The sequence below is a fragment of the Nicotiana tomentosiformis genome, chromosome 2 (genome assembly GCF_000390325.3).
Source record: "Nicotiana tomentosiformis chromosome 2, ASM39032v3, whole genome shotgun sequence".
Lineage (NCBI taxonomy): Eukaryota > Viridiplantae > Streptophyta > Magnoliopsida > Solanales > Solanaceae > Nicotiana > Nicotiana tomentosiformis.
The window spans coordinates 72,012,125-72,031,679 of NC_090813.1; the positions used below are offsets into that span (position 1 = coordinate 72,012,125).

At 37.8% G+C, this 19,555-nt stretch overlaps 1 protein-coding gene across 2 annotated transcripts; it reads left to right on the top strand.

The window, feature by feature from the left end:
- The first annotated feature begins 322 nt into the window (after nt 1-322).
- Nucleotides 323-18,874, top strand: LOC104097460 (glyoxysomal processing protease, glyoxysomal). 2 transcript variants are annotated; one of them, XM_018771262.3, is made up of 14 exons: nt 323-557; nt 656-702; nt 812-998; nt 1,336-1,383; nt 1,474-1,554; nt 2,072-2,215; nt 9,451-9,669; nt 9,736-9,839; nt 15,148-15,233; nt 15,318-15,412; nt 15,502-16,243; nt 17,424-17,610; nt 17,996-18,087; nt 18,282-18,874. In XM_018771262.3, exons 1-14 carry the CDS (start codon nt 492-494, stop codon nt 18,545-18,547), a joined length of 2,364 nt encoding a protein of 787 aa, XP_018626778.1. In that variant the 5' UTR covers nt 323-491; the 3' UTR covers nt 18,548-18,874. The 2 variants fall into 2 exon arrangements, with proteins under 2 accessions (XP_018626778.1, XP_009602312.1); XM_009604017.3 differs by having other exon boundaries at nt 325-557; nt 9,451-9,573.
- The last annotated feature ends 681 nt before the right edge of the window (nt 18,875-19,555 follow it).

Consider the following 19,555-nt stretch of genomic DNA (forward strand, 5'->3'; position numbering starts at 1 on the left):
ACATTACCCTTCCCATACCCCACTATTAGATTTTACTGGATCGTCGTTGTTATTGTTATTGTAGTAAATATTAAAAATTGAAAGATATTTTTCAGAAAATAATTTCATTCTTACCAAACACAACCTTTTTTTTCTTATTTTTACGTTTCTTATGTCCAAAGTGAATTTGCGCTGTATTCAAGTTCATGCGTCAAAAAGAAGGAAAAAGAACACAGAAAAAAGGGGGAAAATATTTTCCCTGCGATTCCCACTCTAGTCAACCCGAAAAATACAAAAACAAAAAGAAAAGGAAAAAGAACCGGAAACAGGACTAATAAATAAATATTTAATACTTGGTAAAAAAGCAGATAGTTCCGCTTGCCTCGAAAGTGGTGAACCGCAATCCAACAGCCGTGGTCAGCCCATAGCTTCCCGGCAACCATGTTTGGATTCACCAAATTATTGCCATAATTAAGCTCCCAGCGGCAGCAGACCCCTAAATTATTCTTGTCATGGGTCTTCCTGAAGTGGTCGATGTTGCCCGCAATTATGCCGTCATGGTCAGAATTCAAGGCCCGGTGAGTCCCTTTTCTTAAGTCAAGATACTATAATTTTAAATCACTTTGCTTATTTTACTAATTGGTTTTTGAAATAACAATAATTCTTCTTCTTGAAGGACCCGAAGGGTCTAAAAATGCGAAAACATGCTTTCCACCTGTACAAGTAAGTGATTTTACATAGCTCTCTCTCTCTATTTTTGTATATTACAGTTGTTTATTTTATGTATTTTGAACTGAAAATTTTAAATTTGGGTTGTAATTTTGTGGTGTAGTTCTGGGAAGACGACACTATCAGCATCTGGGATGCTTTTGCCCAGTTCCTTTGTTAATGCTTCAGTGTCTAAGCAGATTCAAGGTGAAAGCAAGTTGCACTCTTTTGGAGGTCACTTCTTGGTTTTAACTGTTGGTTCTGTTATTGAGCCATTTGTTGTACAACAGGATAGAGGGGACATATCAAAGGTTGGATCTTTAGTCTTTTTTCAGTTGATAATTACTCCCTCCGTTTGGTTTCATTGTATATGATGGTGTTTGATCGGAGGAGGAGTTTAATAAAGAAAGAACCACTTTTGACACATATTTAATTACATGTGTAAGAAGTTATGTAGTTGTCTTTAACATGCCATGTCAATTCCTATAAGAGCATGCCATTAAGTGCAAAACGAGAATTACAAGATTAAAAAAATTCTATGTATAGAAAGGTAGTTTTTTGAATGGATGTAGTATAAAATGGAACAACATGAGTATTTCTTTGTCGTTATGCTTTTTCATAATTCTTTTACGATGTACCATCTGGCAGGATAAGCCGGAGCTGATTCCTGGTACTCAAATTGATATACTGCGGGAGGTATTTATTTGAACCTACTGAAGAAAATACGTTTTTTTAGGTTCATTGATATATTAAATTGACATTGGATGTCCTACTCGTGGTTCACAGGGAGGAAATACATTGCAGAATGATATCAAAGTGACTAACAATGAGGGTTTGAACTGGCTACCTGCAGAACTCCTAAGAGTGGTAGGCTTTTAGTAGGAGACCGAAAAGGATTTTGTAATCTGAATGCCGATTATCATAAAACCTGTAACTTTATCATATATATGTTTTTTATTTGCAATATTGAATTGTTAAGTGCTCTCATTTTGATGCATGCATATAAATTCTAGTTTGATGTCATCTGGTGTTTTGTGAACAAAAGTTTTTTGACACATACCAAAGTACCTTTAGAAGTTGTGGTTTTAAACATTTCATAACACTTCTATGGCTATAAGATCATGTCATTAAGGTATAATGGGAAGTTTAAAGTTTTAAGATATTCCAAATAGAGAAGGGTTCTATTCTTTTTGGAACATACTAAAAAAGAAAATGTGCCGTATAAAATGGAGAAGGAGTACCTAGTTTTGAACCCCTTTATCCTAGTTTTTAGCATGGGTTAACTTATCACTTTTATGGCTGGTGTTCTTCTTTGTCGCTATTTTGTTACTGATGAAACGTAAAAGTTGCACTTGACACCGTCTATCTGGTGTTCTTGCTGAAGGTTGACATCCCTGTGTCATCTGCTGCTGTCCAGTCCTTAGTTGAAGGTTCGTCTAGTTCAATTGAACATGGGTGGGAGGTTGGTTGGTCCCTAGCTGCCTATGGAAATTCCCGTCAATCATTTACTAACAATAAGCGGACACAGGTATGATGTTTCCTATGTTTGGCACTTACATGCAGTAAATGTGTACCCATAACAATCTCTGTACTTTTATGTATAAATGAGTAAATGTGGTAACCATAGTCTCTGTATCTTCATCTATATATGATTGGTACAACCTATTGATAGATGTGTCTGAGCGTCTCACTCGCTTTCTAAATACTTCTGACACTATCTAGCTGTGTTATTATTGAATAAGGTGATTGTTTCATTAATGCACAACATAGTCATAAATGTAATGAAACAATAAAGAAGAATATTGCAAAGAAAGAGAGAGAATTCTTATTGATTTGAGATGAATTACAATGGAATAGATCCCCTCTATTTATAGGGAAAAAGTGACTTAGCCACCAAGTAACAAACCCTAAAATCTCTCTAAAATATAGACATTCACCTTAAATACAATTCTATTTATAACATTCCCCCTTGAATGTCTATTCAACAGATAATGTGCCTCGTTAAAACCTTAACTAAAAATAAACCCAGTGGAAAAAAATTCTAGTGAAGGAAAAAGAGTACACATGTTTAATAATACGTTTTTTGATTGACTCGTTAAAAACCTTGCAAGGTAAACCCAGTGGGACAAAACCTTGTAAGGGAAAAAGAGTACAACGCGTATCAACTCCCCTGATGAGAGCATCAATTCACATTTTTAAGCCTTCGCATCCCAATCTTATACACTAGCTTCTTGAAGGTTGACGTCGGTAGAGATTTGGTGAACAAATCAGCCATATTATCACTTGAACGAATCTGTTGCACATTGATATCACCATTCTTTTGAAGATCATGTGTGAAAAATAACTTTGGTGAAATGTGCTTTGTCCTATCTCCTTTTATGAATCCTCCATTCAATTGGGCTATGTATGCTGCGCTGTCTTCATACAAAATCGTGGGTAGTTTGTCACACTTCAAACCACATTTGTCTTGAATAAGATGTATTATAGACCTCAACTATACACATTCTCGACTTGCTTCATTAATAGCAATTATCTCAGCATGATTAGATGAAGTAGCCACGATTGATTGCTTAGTCGACCGCCAAGATATGACAGTGCCTCCACATGTAAACGCATAAGCCTGTTTGAGATCGAGCCTTGTGTGGGTCGGATAAATACTCAGCGTCGGCATAACCAACAAGATCGGGACTGCAATCATTGCCATAAAATAAGCCCATATCGGTAGTCACTTTTAGATATCGCAATATGTGTTTGATTCTATTCCAATGTCTCCTTGTAGGAGCAAAGCTATATCTTGCTAAGACATTAACTGAAAAAGTTATGTCATGACTTGTAGTGTTAGCAAGATACATTAGTGCACCAATTGCACTAAGATATGGTACTTGAGGACCAAGTAGCTCTTCATTCTTTTCTTGAGGTCGGAACAGATCCTTATTCACATCAAGTGATTGAACAACCATCAGAGTGCTTAATGGATGTGCTTCATCCATGTAAAACCGTTTTAATACCTTTTCTGTGTAGGCAGATTGATGAACAAAAATCCCGTTTGCCAAATGTTCAATTTGCAAACCGAGACATAATTTTGTCTTTCCGATATCTTTCATATCGAATTCCTTCTTTAAATAATCAATTGCCTTTTGGAGTTCTATCGGAGTTCCAATAAGGTTTATGCCATCGACATATACGGCATGTACAACAAATTTCGATGTTGTTTTCTTTAAAAAAACACATGGACAAATGACATCATTTATATAACCCTCCTTCAATAAATACTTACTAAGGCGGTTATACCACATTCTTCCTAATTGTTTTAGACCATACAAAAATCTTTGCAATTTTATTGAAAACATTTCCCGGGACTTTGAATTATGTGCGTCAGGCATTTTAAATCCTTCGGGAATTTTCATGTATATCTCATCATCAAGTGAGCCATAAAGGTAGGCTGTAACCACATCCGTTAAATGCATGTCAAGCTTTTCATGGACAACCAAGCTAATGAGATAACGAAATGTTATGACACCAGGCCTTTGTGAAAATCCTTGTGCAACAAGGCGTGCCTTATATCTTTGCACCTCATTTTTCTCATTCCTCTTACGTACAAAGATCCATTTATAGCCAACAGGCTTAACATCATTAGGTGTTTGGACTACATGCCCAAAAACTTCACGTTTCGCAAGTGAATCCAACTCGGATTGGATTGCTTCTTGCCATTTTGGCCAATCACGTCTTTGTCGACATTCTCCAACAGATTGAGGTTCAAGATCCTCACTATCTTGCATAATGCTAGATGCAACATTATATGCAAAGACATAATCCATCACTATATCCAATCGATTCAAGTCTCAATATCAATTGGGTTTAGTGATAGTTCCTTATTTTCTTGAGTCAAGCTCATTGATTTTCTCTTGAATCTCAGGATTGGTTAGATCGTGGATTTCTTCATGAGACTCTTTCGCAGTGTCATCCTGATCATTTCTTTTTCTTTTTCTAGGATTTCGATCCTTAGAACCCAATGGTCTGCCACGCTTTAGGCGTGTTTTTGACTCATTAGCTATGACACTAGAAGATTGTCCAACAGAGACATTAATAAGGATTGGAACATTCTCTGCAGGGATATGTGATTTCGTTATCCTTTTCAGATCCGTAAATTCATCTGGCATTTGATTTGCTATTTTCTGTAAATGAATAATCTTTTGCACCTCTTTTTCACAAATAGAGGCACCTGGATCAAGATGAGACAATGATGGATTTTTCTACAAAATTTCATGTTTGGTTTCACCAATTTCTCCCCCTAATTTTGGGAAAAGTGTCTCATCGAATCGATAGTCTGCAAATCGAGCAGTGAACAAATTCCCCGTTAATGTTTCGAGGTAGCGAATAATGGAGGGCGATTCAAACCCAACATATATTCCTAACCTTCTTTGGGGACCCATTTTGGTGCGGTATGGCGGTGCTGCAGGTATATATACTGCGCATCCAAAAATTCTTAAATGGGATGTATTAGGTTCATAACCCAAAACTAATTGCAACGAAGAATATTTATGATAATTTGTCGGTCTGATACGAACCAGCATTGCTGCATGCAAAATGACATGACCCCAAACAGAAGTGGGCAACCTCGTTCATGAGTAGTGGTCTTGCTATTAACTGCAGACGTTTAATCAAAGACTCTGCAAGGCCATTTTGAGTGTGAACATGAGCTACAAGATGTTCCATTTTTATACCAATTGATAAGCAATAATCATTAAATGCTTGGGATGAAAACTTAGCAGCATTATCGAGTCTAATAGACTTAATTGGATTATCGGGAAATTGTGACCGTAATCAGATGATTTGTGCCATTAATTTTGCAAACGCCAGGTTGCGAGATGACAATAGGCACACATGCGATCATCTAGAAGATGCATCTATTAAGACCATAAAGTATCTAAACGACACACTAGATGGGTGAATAGGTCCACAAATATCCCCTTGTATACGTTCCAAAAATGTAGGGGACTCAATCCCAACCTTTGTTTGTAATGGTCTAATAATTAACTTGCCTTGATAACAAGAAGTGCAAGAAAATTCATTATTTAAAAGAATCTTTATTCTTTAATGGATGCCCATTTGAGTTTTCTATAATCTGTCTCATCATAATTGATCCAGGATGTCCCAATCGATCATGCCAAATCACAAAAGTATTGGAATCATTAACCTTTTGGTTTACGATAGAATGTGCCTCAATTGCACTAATTCTTGTCCAATACAGGCCACAAGACAAAGATGGGAACTTATTAGTAACCCTTTTCTAGCCAGATACATTCTTGGTAACGATGAGATATTCAAGGTTATTCTCATCTATTGTCTCAATATGATATCCATTTCGGCGGATATCTTTAAAACTCAACAAGTTCCTATTGGACTTGGAGGAGAACATTGCATTATCTATTATCTATGATAAGTATTGTTCCCCTATGCAGAGTTATAGTAGCTCTTCCAGAACCTTCAATTAGATTACTACTACCAGAAATTATAGTAACATCTGCCTTACACATACTTAAATGAGAGAAATATTTCTTCTCTTTTGAATATTGTATGTGTCGTACATGAATCAATTAAGCTAATATTTACAATTGAACTTTGATCCAAGTTTGCTTTGAGAGATATCCATATTTGCTTCCCATGGTTTGATATACAAAAGATGTATATGAATAAATATTAGTATTTTCAGAGAAAAAGGAAAGAAATAAAGTTAAACCAATGATGCAATAATGACTTTTTAATGCAATTTCGAGCAAACTCAAATTATGACTACAAATACTAAGTCAAACTCTCTAACCAGTATAAATACTCAAAGGTATAGAAGTTATATCATATATGTTGGTTGAAATAATTAAGTGATATATATTAAGACTTAAATATATGTGCAGAGAAAAATAGCTAATTATGTGTATCAATGACGCAAGCTATAAATATGACGCAAGTCATTTCTATTCATTTGGTTTAAAAATTGACGTTTAAGAAATCAATTTGAAACAAAACAGTGTCAAATAGTTTTACCAACAAGTATGTTTTAGAAAAACCATTTGCTTGAAAACAAATATTATAAGTGCGGCATATTTTTTCAAGGTTAATCAACATTATCGAACTACTGTTGGTACTTTAAATAACTGAGTCATTATTGATAGAAAAAAAAGATCCAACATTTGTTTGGTACTACAAGTAAATATCGAAAAATCTGTTATAGAATACTAGAACTATATTTAATTAAAATGAACTAACACTATTCCATAAAATAAATAGTACTAATTGATACTAATGACTACTACTCATGTAAAGAACTGTGATTACATAATGTTTATTCACTAGTTGCTACGAATATGCAAAAAAAACATTAATCAAACTACTCAATCATCTTTAACCACGAATCCATCACCGATCAAGTGGTCTATTTTTCCATCAGGGTGCTAAAAGAAATCTGCCACATCCAAGTGGGCGATGTCAAATTCATTGTCATAGACAAAATTAGCTTTATGACCTTTATTCTTTAGAGATGCTTGATAAAGTTCAACCAAATGTTTTGATGTACGACATATATTTGCCCAATGCCTTTTTCCACCGCAACGATAGCATTCAGTTTATGAACTCTTTGCCTTTGGCTTCTCATCTTTTCCTTTCCACTTTTGGTGGTTATTTTTCTTTGCGGGGTGATTAACACCAGGAAAATTTCTTCTTTCGCCACGGTCACGACCACGGCCTCGGCCACGAATAGGGCCACGATCTTGTCCACGCTTAGCATAATGGGAATGCACCTCATTCGCTTCAAGCAATGGTGTAGACCCAATAGGTCGATTATCGTGATTTCTCATGAGCAAGTCATCGTTTCGTTCAGCCACAAGGAGAAGAGAAATCAACTCAGATTACTTATTGAAACTTTTCTCTCGGTACTGCTGTTGCAGGACCATATTGGAGGCATGAAATGTTGTGAACTTTTTTTCAAGCATATCATAGTCTGTGATACTATCTCCACAGAGTTTCAATTTAGAAGTAATTCTGAACATTGCAGAATTGTATTCAGAAACAGACTTAAAGTCTTGGAGCCTCATATGAGCCCAATTATATCGTGCTTGTGGAAGTGTGACCAACTTTAAGTTGTCATCTCTTTCTTTTAAGCCATTCCACAGAACACGTGGATCTTTGACTGAGAGATATTCTATTTTCAACCCTTCATCAAGGTGATGACGCAAGAAAATCAAGGCCTTGGCACAGTCTTGGGTAGATGCTTTATTTTTATCTTTAATGGTGTCTCCAAGACCCATTGCATCTAAATGGATTTCAGCATCCAACACCCATGTCATATAGTTCTTGCGGAAATTTCACGGGCATCAAACTTTCTTTTCATAATATCAGTCATAATTAAAAGAGGAGAAAAGTTATACCTTAGTCTTCTCAAAGGGCTTCTTGAAACGGTAGAGTCTCGTGCTGATAACGTGTAATGAAACAATAAAGAAGAATATTGCAAAGAAAGAGAGAGAATTCTTATTGATTTGAGATGAATTACAATGGAATAAAACCCCTCTATTTATAGGGAAAAAGTAACTTAGCCACCATGTAGCTAACCCTAAAATCTCTCTAAAATATAGATATTCACTTTAAATACAATTCTATTTATATCAATAAATAGGATTAACATGACAATACTTCCATTTAAAGATAATTAAATGTCGCTGAGACCAAGATAAGCCAAATTCTCTTGCATGCATATTTTGATCGGATGCTGTAGATCCTTGGTCATTTTTCATGAGCTAACTTCTGCTATGATCCCACTTTGTGGTTCAAATTTCAAAAGACTTCATCAAATAACTATAATTTTATCAGGCTAACATTTTAAAGTTCTATCAACTGAAAGGCACATTTATCATTCTTAAATGACTAAATAAATCATGCACCTATTTCTTTTGAGCAGAAATGCCATTTTATTTCCATCTTATGTCTAATCATGACCACTTTGCACTTTCAGGGTTCTGTTTTTTCTTTTCTCTTTTCTGGCATAAGAGCAGTATGGATTTGAACTAAGATGTGTTGCACACCACTTACTTCTTCGAGTTGTGGAACATGCAAGTTTCCTCCATATATTTAGCATTAATTGCATTATCAGTTGAGTTGTTTCCAAGCAGAACCTTTTATATGTTCTATAACCTCTTTTCATAGGAGAATAAAGGAAATTCATGTAATGAGTTCCTTATTTCATGCTCCCTATATTTACAATAGAGTGACATCATATTGTTTCTTGTCTCTACTCATGCCAAAATAGTTGCCTCTTTATCATCATAGAATGTCTCACCACCTAATTCCAATTCAAAGATTAATGATTGGATATCACCTCCCCGCGTCTGAATACAAGGTAGTCTACCACCCCTAAAACTTGGAGGCATTTCTTAAAATAATTCATATTATGAACTCCAACTCAGTAAGCTACTCCGGTTACATATTTGTAATTGTATAAGCATTCGGCAGTGTTATTGGAAAGGAGCACATTTGAGTCTCACGCTGTCAAGTGCAAAATGGCATGACATAAGGAACTCTTACCGTGGTGTTCTTCGACGATGGCATCTCCAATTGTCCCTAGCACTATGTTCAAGATGGCCCAAGCAATGTTTGCACAAAGTATTCTAGTCTTCATAGCCAAAGGTCTATGAGATGATAGTCTCAAAGGACCACGGAGATTGATTTTGTAGATTGACTATTTTTTTAACAGGAACTGTCAACTTATAATTTCAGGTTGAGCAAATTTCTTTCCCAAGTCAAACTCCAATGATGGAGGCGCAGTCCAGCCTGCCAAGTGTGATAGGAACATCAACTACAAGAATTGCTCTTCTCAGAGTTTCTTCAAATCCATATGAGGTTTCAGGCTTTTACTGCACTAAGTGGCATCAAACTTGTGAAATGAAGCATGACATTGCATTTTGCATTTTGCTGAATGGGCTTGCTTTTTTGCTGGTAATTTTTGAAAGCTCCATTTAGTAGGTTTTTGATGATAATGACTGCATAGGTATTTCCTTTCAGGACTTGCCTACATTAAAAGTGTCTACTTGGAGTAGGAGAGGTGATCTTCTTCTGGGCATGGGTTCTCCTTTCGGCATCTTGTCTCCCAGTCACTTTTTCAACAGGTAGTTGCTTTGCTATTGTTTCTGTTAGTTTGCACATCGGAATAAGAGTAATATGTCCTTATAAAGTATAGTTATAAATAAGGACCTCTTGTATTGTATTGAGTATCTAATATCAATAATATATTTCCTCCCGTGCTTTCTCACATGGTATCATAGCAATCCTGAGAGATTTATCGTTGTGCATAAATTCCAGCGACTCCGGGAAGAGAAATCAGTCAACCAGAAGTCTTTTTTTCGGCAAACATAGGTTTGCCTTAGTAAAAAAAAAAGTCATTTTTCTTCAGTGTTGTGCAAAAACCAACACCACCACGAAGTAGATCAGCCTCCGGCGACCAACCCATAAAAATATCTCCGTCAGAAGACCCTCCACGCGCTCCCACGCGCCGCATGAAGAAAATTTTCCGGCGAAGTTCTGACGTCACGTGCCGGCGCGTGGGGCCCTTTCCGGTCACTTTTTGGAAAAATTTCCTTGGGACAGATTGTTCGCAAGGGAATTCCGAGCCTACCCCTTCAGGTTACACCAAATTCCGACCACTTTTATATTTTTCCGGCGTGAATAATGTTTTTTTTCCGGCAGCTATAGTGAGATTCCGACGACTACATTATTTCCTTACTCTGTTTCAGTGGATTACAGTTGATTCTCTCTTATTTGGTAATAATTTGCAATGATGTCTTTGAGATTTGATGTTTTTGGGTCTAGAAACATGAGTTATGGAAGCTCTAGTGTTATGATTACCTCGGAACCTTTAATGAGAAGTTCAAACTACTTAGCTTGGGCTTCGTTTGTCGAATTGTGGTGTAAAGGTCAAGGTGTTCAAGGTCATCTAATCAAACAGTCTAGCGAAGGAGATGAAAAGGCGATAGCACTTTGGGCAAAGATCGATGCTCAGTTATGTAGCATCTTGTGGCGATCTATTGATTCCAAGTTGATGCCCTTGTTTCGTCCATTCCAGACATGTTATTTAGTTTGGGCAAAGGCTCGTGCCTTATACACTAATGACATATCTCGCTTCTATGATATGATATCGCGGATGACAAACTTAAAGAAGCAGGAATTAGATATGTCTACTTACTTGGGTCAAGTACAGGCAGTCATGGAGGAATTTGAGAAGTTCATGCCAGCTTCTGCTAGTGTTGAAAAACAACAAGAGCAGCGACAAAAGATGTTTCTAATTCTTACCCTCGCTGGACTTCCTAATGATCTTGATTCAGTATGCGACCAGATTTTGGCTAGTCTGACTGCCCCTACAGTTGATGAATTATTCTCTCGATTACTCCACCTTGCTGCAGCACCAAGTCACCCAGTGATCTCATCACAAATACTTGATTCCTCTGTTCTCGCATCCCAGATAGTGGATGTTCGGGCGTCTCAAACTATGGAGAATAGACGAGGAGGAGGTCGTTTTGGAAGATCTAGACCCAAGTGTTCTTATTGTCACAAACTTGGACACACTCGTGAAATGTGCTATTCCTTACATGGTCGTTCACCCAAAAATGCTTACATTGCTCAGACCGAGACTACAGGTAATCAGGGATTTTCTTTATCTAAAGAAGAATATAATGAGCTCATTCAGTATCGTGCAAGTAAGAAGACATCTCCACAAGTAGCCTCGGTTGCTCAGACTGATACTTCTGTTGCTGGTAATTCTTTTGCTTGTGTTTCCCGGTCTAGTACTTTTGGACCATGGGTCATGGACTCAGGCGCTTCTGATCACATCTCTGGTAATATATCACTTTTGTCGAATATTGTATATTCACAGTCTCTTCCCACTGTTACTTTAGCCAATGGATGTCAAACTAAGGCAAAAGGAGTTGGACAAGCTAATCCCTTGTCTTCTATCACCCTAGATTCCGTTCTTTATGTCTCTGGCTGTCCTTTTAGTCTTGCATCTATTAGTCAGTTGACTCGTGCCCTCCATTGTATATATTTTATTGACGATTCTTTTATTATGCAGGACCGCAGTACGGGACACAATTGGTACAGGACGTGAATCAGAAGGCCTTTACTACCTTAACTCACTCAGTCCTTCCACAACATGTCTAGTTACAGATCCTCCAGAACTAATCCACAGACGTTTAGGACATCCGAGTTTATCCAAACTTCAGAAGATGGTGCCTAGTTTATCTAGTTTATCTACATTAGATTGTGAGTCGTGTCAGCTTGGGAAACATACCCGAGCCTCCTTTCCGCGTAGTGTTGAGAGTCATACAGAGTCTGTTTTCTCCTTAGTTCATTCTGATATATGGGGTCCTAGTAGAGTCAGTTCAACCTTGGGATTTCGTTATTTTGTTAGTTTTATTGATGATTATTCAAGATGTACTTGGCTTTTCTTAATGAAAGGTCGTTCTGAGTTATTTTTTATATTCCAGAGTTTTTATGCTGAAATAAAAAATCAATTTGGTGTTTCTATTCGCATTTTTCGCAGTGATAATGCCTTAGAATATTTATCTTCTCAGTTTCAGCAGTTTATGACTTCTCAAGGAATTATTCATCAGACATCTTGTCCTTATACCCCTCAGCAAAATGGGGTTGCAGAGAGAAAGAATAGGCACCTTATTGAGACTGCTCGCACACTTCTAATTGAATCTCGTGTTCCGTTGCGTTTTTGGGGAGATGCAGTTCTCACAACGTGTTATTTGATTAATCGGATGCCTTCATCTCCCATCAAGGATCAGATTCCGCATTCAGTATTGTTTCCCCAATCTCCCTTATACTTTCTTCCACCTTGTGTTTTTGGGAGCACGTGTTTTGTTCATAACTTAGACCCTGGTAAAGATAAGTGTGTCTTCCTTGGTTATTCTCGTGTTCAGAAGGGATATCGTTGTTATTCCCCTGATCTTCGTAGGTACCTTATGTCAGCTGACGTCACATTTTTGAGTCTAAACCTTTCTTTACCTCTGCTGACCACCATGATATATTTGAGGTATTACCTATACCGACCTTTGAGGAGTTTGCTATAGCTCCTCCTCTACCTTCGACCATAGAAGTTTCACCCATACCAACCGTTGAGGAGTCTAGTGTTGTTCCTCCTACATCCCCAGTCACAGGAACATCACTCTTGACTTATCATTGTTGTCCGCGCCCTACATCAGGCCCAATTGGTTCTCGTCCTGCACCTGACCCTGCTCCTACTGCGGACTTGTCTCTTCCTTGTACACTGATTGCACTTCGGAAAGGTATACAGACCACACTTAATCCTAATCCCCATTATGTCGGTTTAAGTTATCATTGTCTGTCATCTCCCCATTATGCTTTTATATCTTCTTTGTCCTCGGTTTCCATCCCTAAGTCTACAGGTGAAGCGTTGTCTCATCCAAGATGGTGACAGGCTATGAGTGGCGAGATGTCTGCTTTACATACAAGTGGTACTTGGGAGCTTGTTCCTCTTCCTTAAGGTAAATCTACTGTTTGTTGTCGTTGGGTTTATGCAGTCAAAGTTGATCCCGATGGCCAAGTTGATTGACTTAAGGCCCGTATTGTTGCCAAAGGATATACTCAGATATTTGGGCTCGATTACAGTTATACCTTCTCTCCCGTGGCTAAAGTATCATCAATCCGCCTTTTTCTATCCATGGCCACGATTCGTCATTGGCCTCTCTATCAGCTGGACATTAAGAATGCCTTTCTTCACAGTGATCTTGAGGATGAGGTTTATATGGAGCAACCACCTAGTTTTGTTATTCGGGGGGGTCTCGTGACCTTGTATGTCGCTTGCGTCAGTCACTTTATGGTCTAAAGCAGTCTACTCGAGCCTGGTTTGGTAAGTTCAGCATGGTTATCCAGGAGTTTGGCATGACTCGTAGTGAAGCTGATCACTCTGTGTTTTATCGGCACTCTGCTTCAAGTCTCTGTATTTATCTGGTAGTCTATGTTGATGATATTGTTATTACTGGCAATGATCAGGATAGTATTACCAATCTGAAGCAGCATCTCTTCCAGCACTTACAAACTAAGGATCTAGGTAGATTGAAGTACTTTCTAGGTATTGAGGTTGCTCAGTCTAGCGCAGGTATTGTTATTTCTCAAAGAAAATATGCTTTAGACATTCTTGAGGAGACATGGATGATAGGTTGCAGACCTGTTGACACTCCGATGGATCTGAATTCTAAACTTCTGCCAGGACAGGGGGAGCCGCTTAGCGATCCTGCAAGCTATAGGCGGCTGGTTGGTAAATTAAATTATCTCACAGTGACTAGACCCGACATTTCTTATCCTGTGAGTGTTGTAAGTCAGTTTATGAATTCTCCATGTGATAGTCATTGGGATGCAGTTGTCCGCATTATTCGGTATATAAAATCGGCTCCAGGCAAAGGGTTACTGTTTGAGGATCGAGGTCATGAGTAGATCGTTGGATACTCATATGCTGATTGGGCAGGATCACCTTCTGATAGACGTTCTACGTCTGGATATTGTGTTTTAGTAGGGGGAAATTTGGTGTCTTGGAAGAGCAAGAAACAAAATGTAGTTGCTCGGTCTAGTGCAGAAGCAGAATATCGAGCAATGGCTATGGCAACATGTGAGCTAGTCTGGACCAACCAATTGCTCAAGGAGTTGAAATTTGGTGAAATCAGTTGGATGGAACTTGTGTGCGATAATCAAGCTACCTTTCCTATTGCATCAAATCCGGTGTTCCATGAGAGAACTAAACACATTGAGATTGATTGTCACTTCGTTAGAGAAAAGATACTTTCAGGAGAGATTGCTACAAAGTTTGTGAGGTCGAATGATCAGCTTGCAGATATTTTCACCAAGTCCCTCACTGGTCCTCGTATTGGTTATATATGTAACAAGTTCGGTACATATGATTTGTATGCACCGGCTTGAGGGGGGTGTTAGTTTACAGATATGTAGATAATGTAGTCTTGTCCCACATTGGAATATGAATAATATGTCCTTGTAGAGTATAGCTATAAAAAAGGACCTCTTGTATTGTGTTGAGTATCTAATATCAATAATATATTTTCTCCCGTGCTTTCTCACAGTTTCTATCATATGTTGGAATTACTACTTTCTTGTAATCTTTCCATCCTTGCTTGTCAGCATCAAAATGTATGATGACTGAACATTTGTGCTGTGTTAATAGACTCTCTGAATCTGAAAGCACTGGTGTAATTCTTGTTGCTAGTGCTAAAGATGTTTTAGCTCATTTTTCCTTGAGTAAGCTGTATAAGCTGTATCTGGTGTATGCAGATGTTGTTCGATGATTATTTGTCTGCCAAGTTGTGATCATACTTAGGATTAGTATTCGCTTTGATTCTTGTTACATCTCCTTGTTAAAGCTCAATTTGGTCTTTTGTTGCTATGCAGCATATCAGTTGGGTCCATTGCAAACAGCTATCCACCTAGTCCACAGAATAAAGCACTGTTGATTGCTGACATCCGTTGTCTCCCTGGTTTGAGCTTTTGCCTTGCAACTTTAGTTAATTAATCCTTTCCATCTTTGGGTACCTGATAACGTATGGTGCCTTATGTTTCAGGAATGGAAGGTAGCCCAGTGTTAGGGGAACATGCAGAGCTTATTGGTGTTCTGTCTCGGCCACTCAGACAAAGGGCTACTGCTGCTGAAATTCAGGTAAACATTTCATAATGTGCTCTATGTTCTTGCTGAGATCTATCTTCACATAAATTGCTTTAATTTGAAATTGAAGCATTGGGTGGCAGATGGTGATTCCATGGGAAGCTATTACATCTGCTTGTGGTAGCCTGCTTAAAGAAGAGCTACAAACTAGGAGAAAGATCCATTTTGATAATGGAAACCTAATCAGTGTTAAAAATGAATCACCCTCCAATAATATTCGGAATGGACCTTCCAATGATACTCAAGAGCATCTCCTAATAGATCCTGTTCCCCCATCCTTGATTGAGAAGGCAATGACATCTATCTGCCTTATCACTGTTGATGATGGAGCATGGGCTTCTGGAGTTTTGCTCAACAAGCAGGGTCTTCTTCTTACAAATGCTCATCTTCTAGAGCCATGGAGATTTGGAAAAACATCTGTAAACGGTTCAGGATATAACACCAAATCTGATGTAGTTCTCATCCCTTCTGATCAATCTGAGCATCCAGGGGTTGAGAAATTTGACATTCAGCGTAGGAATAAACATTTGATTCAAAAGGAACTAAAAACTCCGCATTTCTTGGTTGACAATGAGCAAGGTAGCTTTAGAGTTAACCTGGCAAAGACAGGCAGTAGGATCATTCGTGTTCGCTTGGATTTTATGGATCCCTGGGTATGGACAAATGCAAAGGTAGTTCATGTCTCCAGAGGACCTCTGGATGTTGCATTACTACAACTTGAGCTAGTTCCTGATCAGCTCTGTCCCATTACTGCTGACTTCATGTGCCCGTCCCCTGGATCAAAAGCATACATTCTCGGACATGGGCTATTTGGACCACGATGTGGTAAATCTTGCTTTAGATTTGTTGTCTAAATAAAATATTTTTGCCTTTACTTTTATTTTGACACACGCATCACAGTAAATCTGAAATTTTAGAATATTCTACAAAAACTTTGTTTATCTTGAATTTCTCTCTCTTCCACCTTGCTTCTCTTGTGTTAAGAATTTGTTGAAGTGTCATTATAATCAATTGCAGGATTGGGTCGTATTATATCATTTTCATGTCCTTGTTACTGCTGGAATACTTGATGTTTCTTCCTTCACCAAATGATGATCATTTGATGACTGATTGAGTAGTTATGAGGTGATGTCGACGCCTCCGCAAGGGAACTTGAGGTGTCTTCCAATGGAGAAATAATAACCAGATTGGTCGGGAGGGCTCAAAACTGGGTAATCTTTTAGGTGAAGACATTGTTTACTGATACTGAATTTGATTTGTAGTCCAAGTCAGTGTTTTGATCTTCTGGTTAAAAAAAATTGCACGTCAGATTAAGAATAGCGAGGTTGTTGTAGGGCTCAAACAAGGCTAGCAGAACAAGGAGAAAGGTAGACGAAATTAAAAAGAAGCGTTTTCCTTTCGTGGGCTAATAAAAGCCATAGGCACTAATTCAGATCTTCATCCATAAGAATGATATATACCTAATACCTATGCTAACAAAGTGGAATTGGGGAATCAAATCTAGAGTTTTGAAGTCACTTATCAGTTATCACGAAAAAAGGTAAATTTCTGGAGCATTAAATTGATGTTTTCTATTGTGAAAGCAAGTACAAATGATCAGCTTTAAAGAATGGGATTTTTGAATAGGAAATTCCTGGTAACTCACTTATTCGAGTCGGGCTGTATCTCAAGGATATTTTAATAGTAGCTAGGTTGTTGCAAGTGCTACTATTGTTTATTGATGCAATCTTAACTTGTCTGTTCCATCTTTTTTCGTTGATACAGATAACTTGTCTGTTCCATAACCTTTGCTGAACATAATTTTCTGGAACTGACTATCTTTGTGCGCCCAATAGTACTAAATCATGTTGTTCTGGAGGTTAAATTGCTTTTCATGTGAATAATTTTGTTAAGTTCTTTCATTTTGAACATGATATACTACGTATATTTATTTCATATGTTTCATACCTATATTAGACTTCTTTAGTTGTATTTGTAATTTGTCTTACTTTTTCTTATAATATAGACTTCCTTCCATCTGCTTGTGTGGGTGCAATAGCTAAGGTAGTTGAAGCCAAGCGGTCTCTGCTCAACCAATCAAGTTTAGGAGAACATTTTCCGGCAATGCTTGAAACAACGGCTGCTGTACACCCTGGTGGTAGTGGTGGAGCTGTTGTTAATTCAGAAGGACACATGATTGCCCTTGTAACAAGGTAATTAACTTTTGGATGACAACTGGGGATGCTTATAATTGAGGATATTTCTTTTTCAGCTTATGTATATTTACATGTGTTTGTTCTTGAAGTTCAATCTAATGATATTGTGGTACACTGCGTCCTGGAGTACTTTGAGAAGTCCTTGAAGAAAGATATTCCTGTTTGAATGTATATTAATTGTCCTTACCAAAAATGTATATTGGTTATACGCTTTTCATACAGGAAAAATAATGGTGTCCAATTTGAATGATCTCATACAGAAGATCTTTTAGTCATCTCATTTATGTTAATCTTCACATATCATGGTCTTTCTATAGTTTTTCCATCTATTAATATCTTTCTTGTTGAAACTTCATGTCTTGTAGTTTTATTTTTGATGCAGTAATGCTAGACATGGTGGAGGGACGGTCATTCCACATTTGAACTTCAGCATTCCATGTGCAGCTTTAGAGCCCATCTTCAAGTTTGTTGAAGGTACTTTATTCGACTGTTCCTGATACTTCCATTTTCAGATAATGGGTGGTCTTTTCCCGTATGAAGAATAAAAGCAGTAACCTTTGATCTGCAAGCTCTTAATAAGTTTTGCAACTCTCAAGAAATCAGTTCCGAATAACACTTGGTAGGCACGATACCAACGTCTGATATTTCTGTTCTGTTCTTCCTGACAGACATGCAGGATCTATCACCGTTAGAATATCTTGACAAACCAGATGAACAGCTTTCTTCTGTGTGGGCATTAACTCCGCCTTTATCTTCCAAGCAAAGTCCCTCTATGCTTCATCTGCCAATGCTTCCTCGAGGAGATAGTGATGGTGATACAAAGGGTTCTAAGTTTGCAAAGTTTATAGCTGACAGCGAGGCAATGCTGAAGAGCGCAACTCAACTTGGCAAGGTTGAACGTCTTTCAAATAAGCTCGTGCACAGTAAGTTATGATAGTGTACCATTGGTCTCACAAACAAGTCAGATAGCAATAACGCGCTACAACACTGATGCTTCAAATGCCAATGACGACAAAAGGATCACCAAAGACTGGATCTATGTATCATAGAAGCATCATCCGAAGCTGGGATTGTATACCAAGATTCTTCGTTGTCATAAATGTTAGTTGCCTGAATGTGCAACCAGGGGTTAAGACGAGCTTGTGATGAATAAGTGAAATAGATTATAGCCATACTTGTACAATAAATGTCAACTGTACGTATTTGATCTTGAGGATTTATTCTTTTATGTATAAAATTTGGGTGGAGGGGTGTATTTGCATTTGGTTTATGAGATAGTTGTTATTCACCCTCCACTTCCAACCAAGAGGTTGTGAGTTCGAGTCACCCCAAGAGCAAGGTGGGGAGTTCTTGGAGGGAGGGAGCCGAGGGTCTATCGGAAACAGCCTCTCTACCCTAGGGTAGGGGTAAGGTCTGCGTATAAACTACCCTCCTCAAACCCCACTAGTGAGATTATACTGGGTTGTTGTTGATAGTTGTTATTCACTATGTATTACTCTAATAAACAATAAAAACCATTAAACTTTCTGAAATAGAAACAAAAACAAAAAGTTAGTAGAACCAGTTGCACGAAATAAATTCTGGAAAAACAATATTGGAATAAATCGAGCCAATTGAACGCACAGTGTGTCCTTAAGGAAATTATTCCCCTCAAGTACTCGAGGTGTTGGAATATTATCCTCCCAGGATAGAATGATTTAATTTATCAGCGTATTGGTACCAAAAACTCCGGTGAATTTTGAACCACTCAATGGTCGCAAAACACACTCGAAAATGTTGTGCTGAAGAAGAAGAAGAAGATAATCAAAAAATTTAGTAAGTAAAGATTCTGGGATTCAAGACATATTTATAGACCATTTGGCACTGTTTCTGAAAAGGTTTGCAACCTTTCAGAAACATCCATAACTGTTTGAACAGGTGGGAATGTTTCTGTTGAAATATT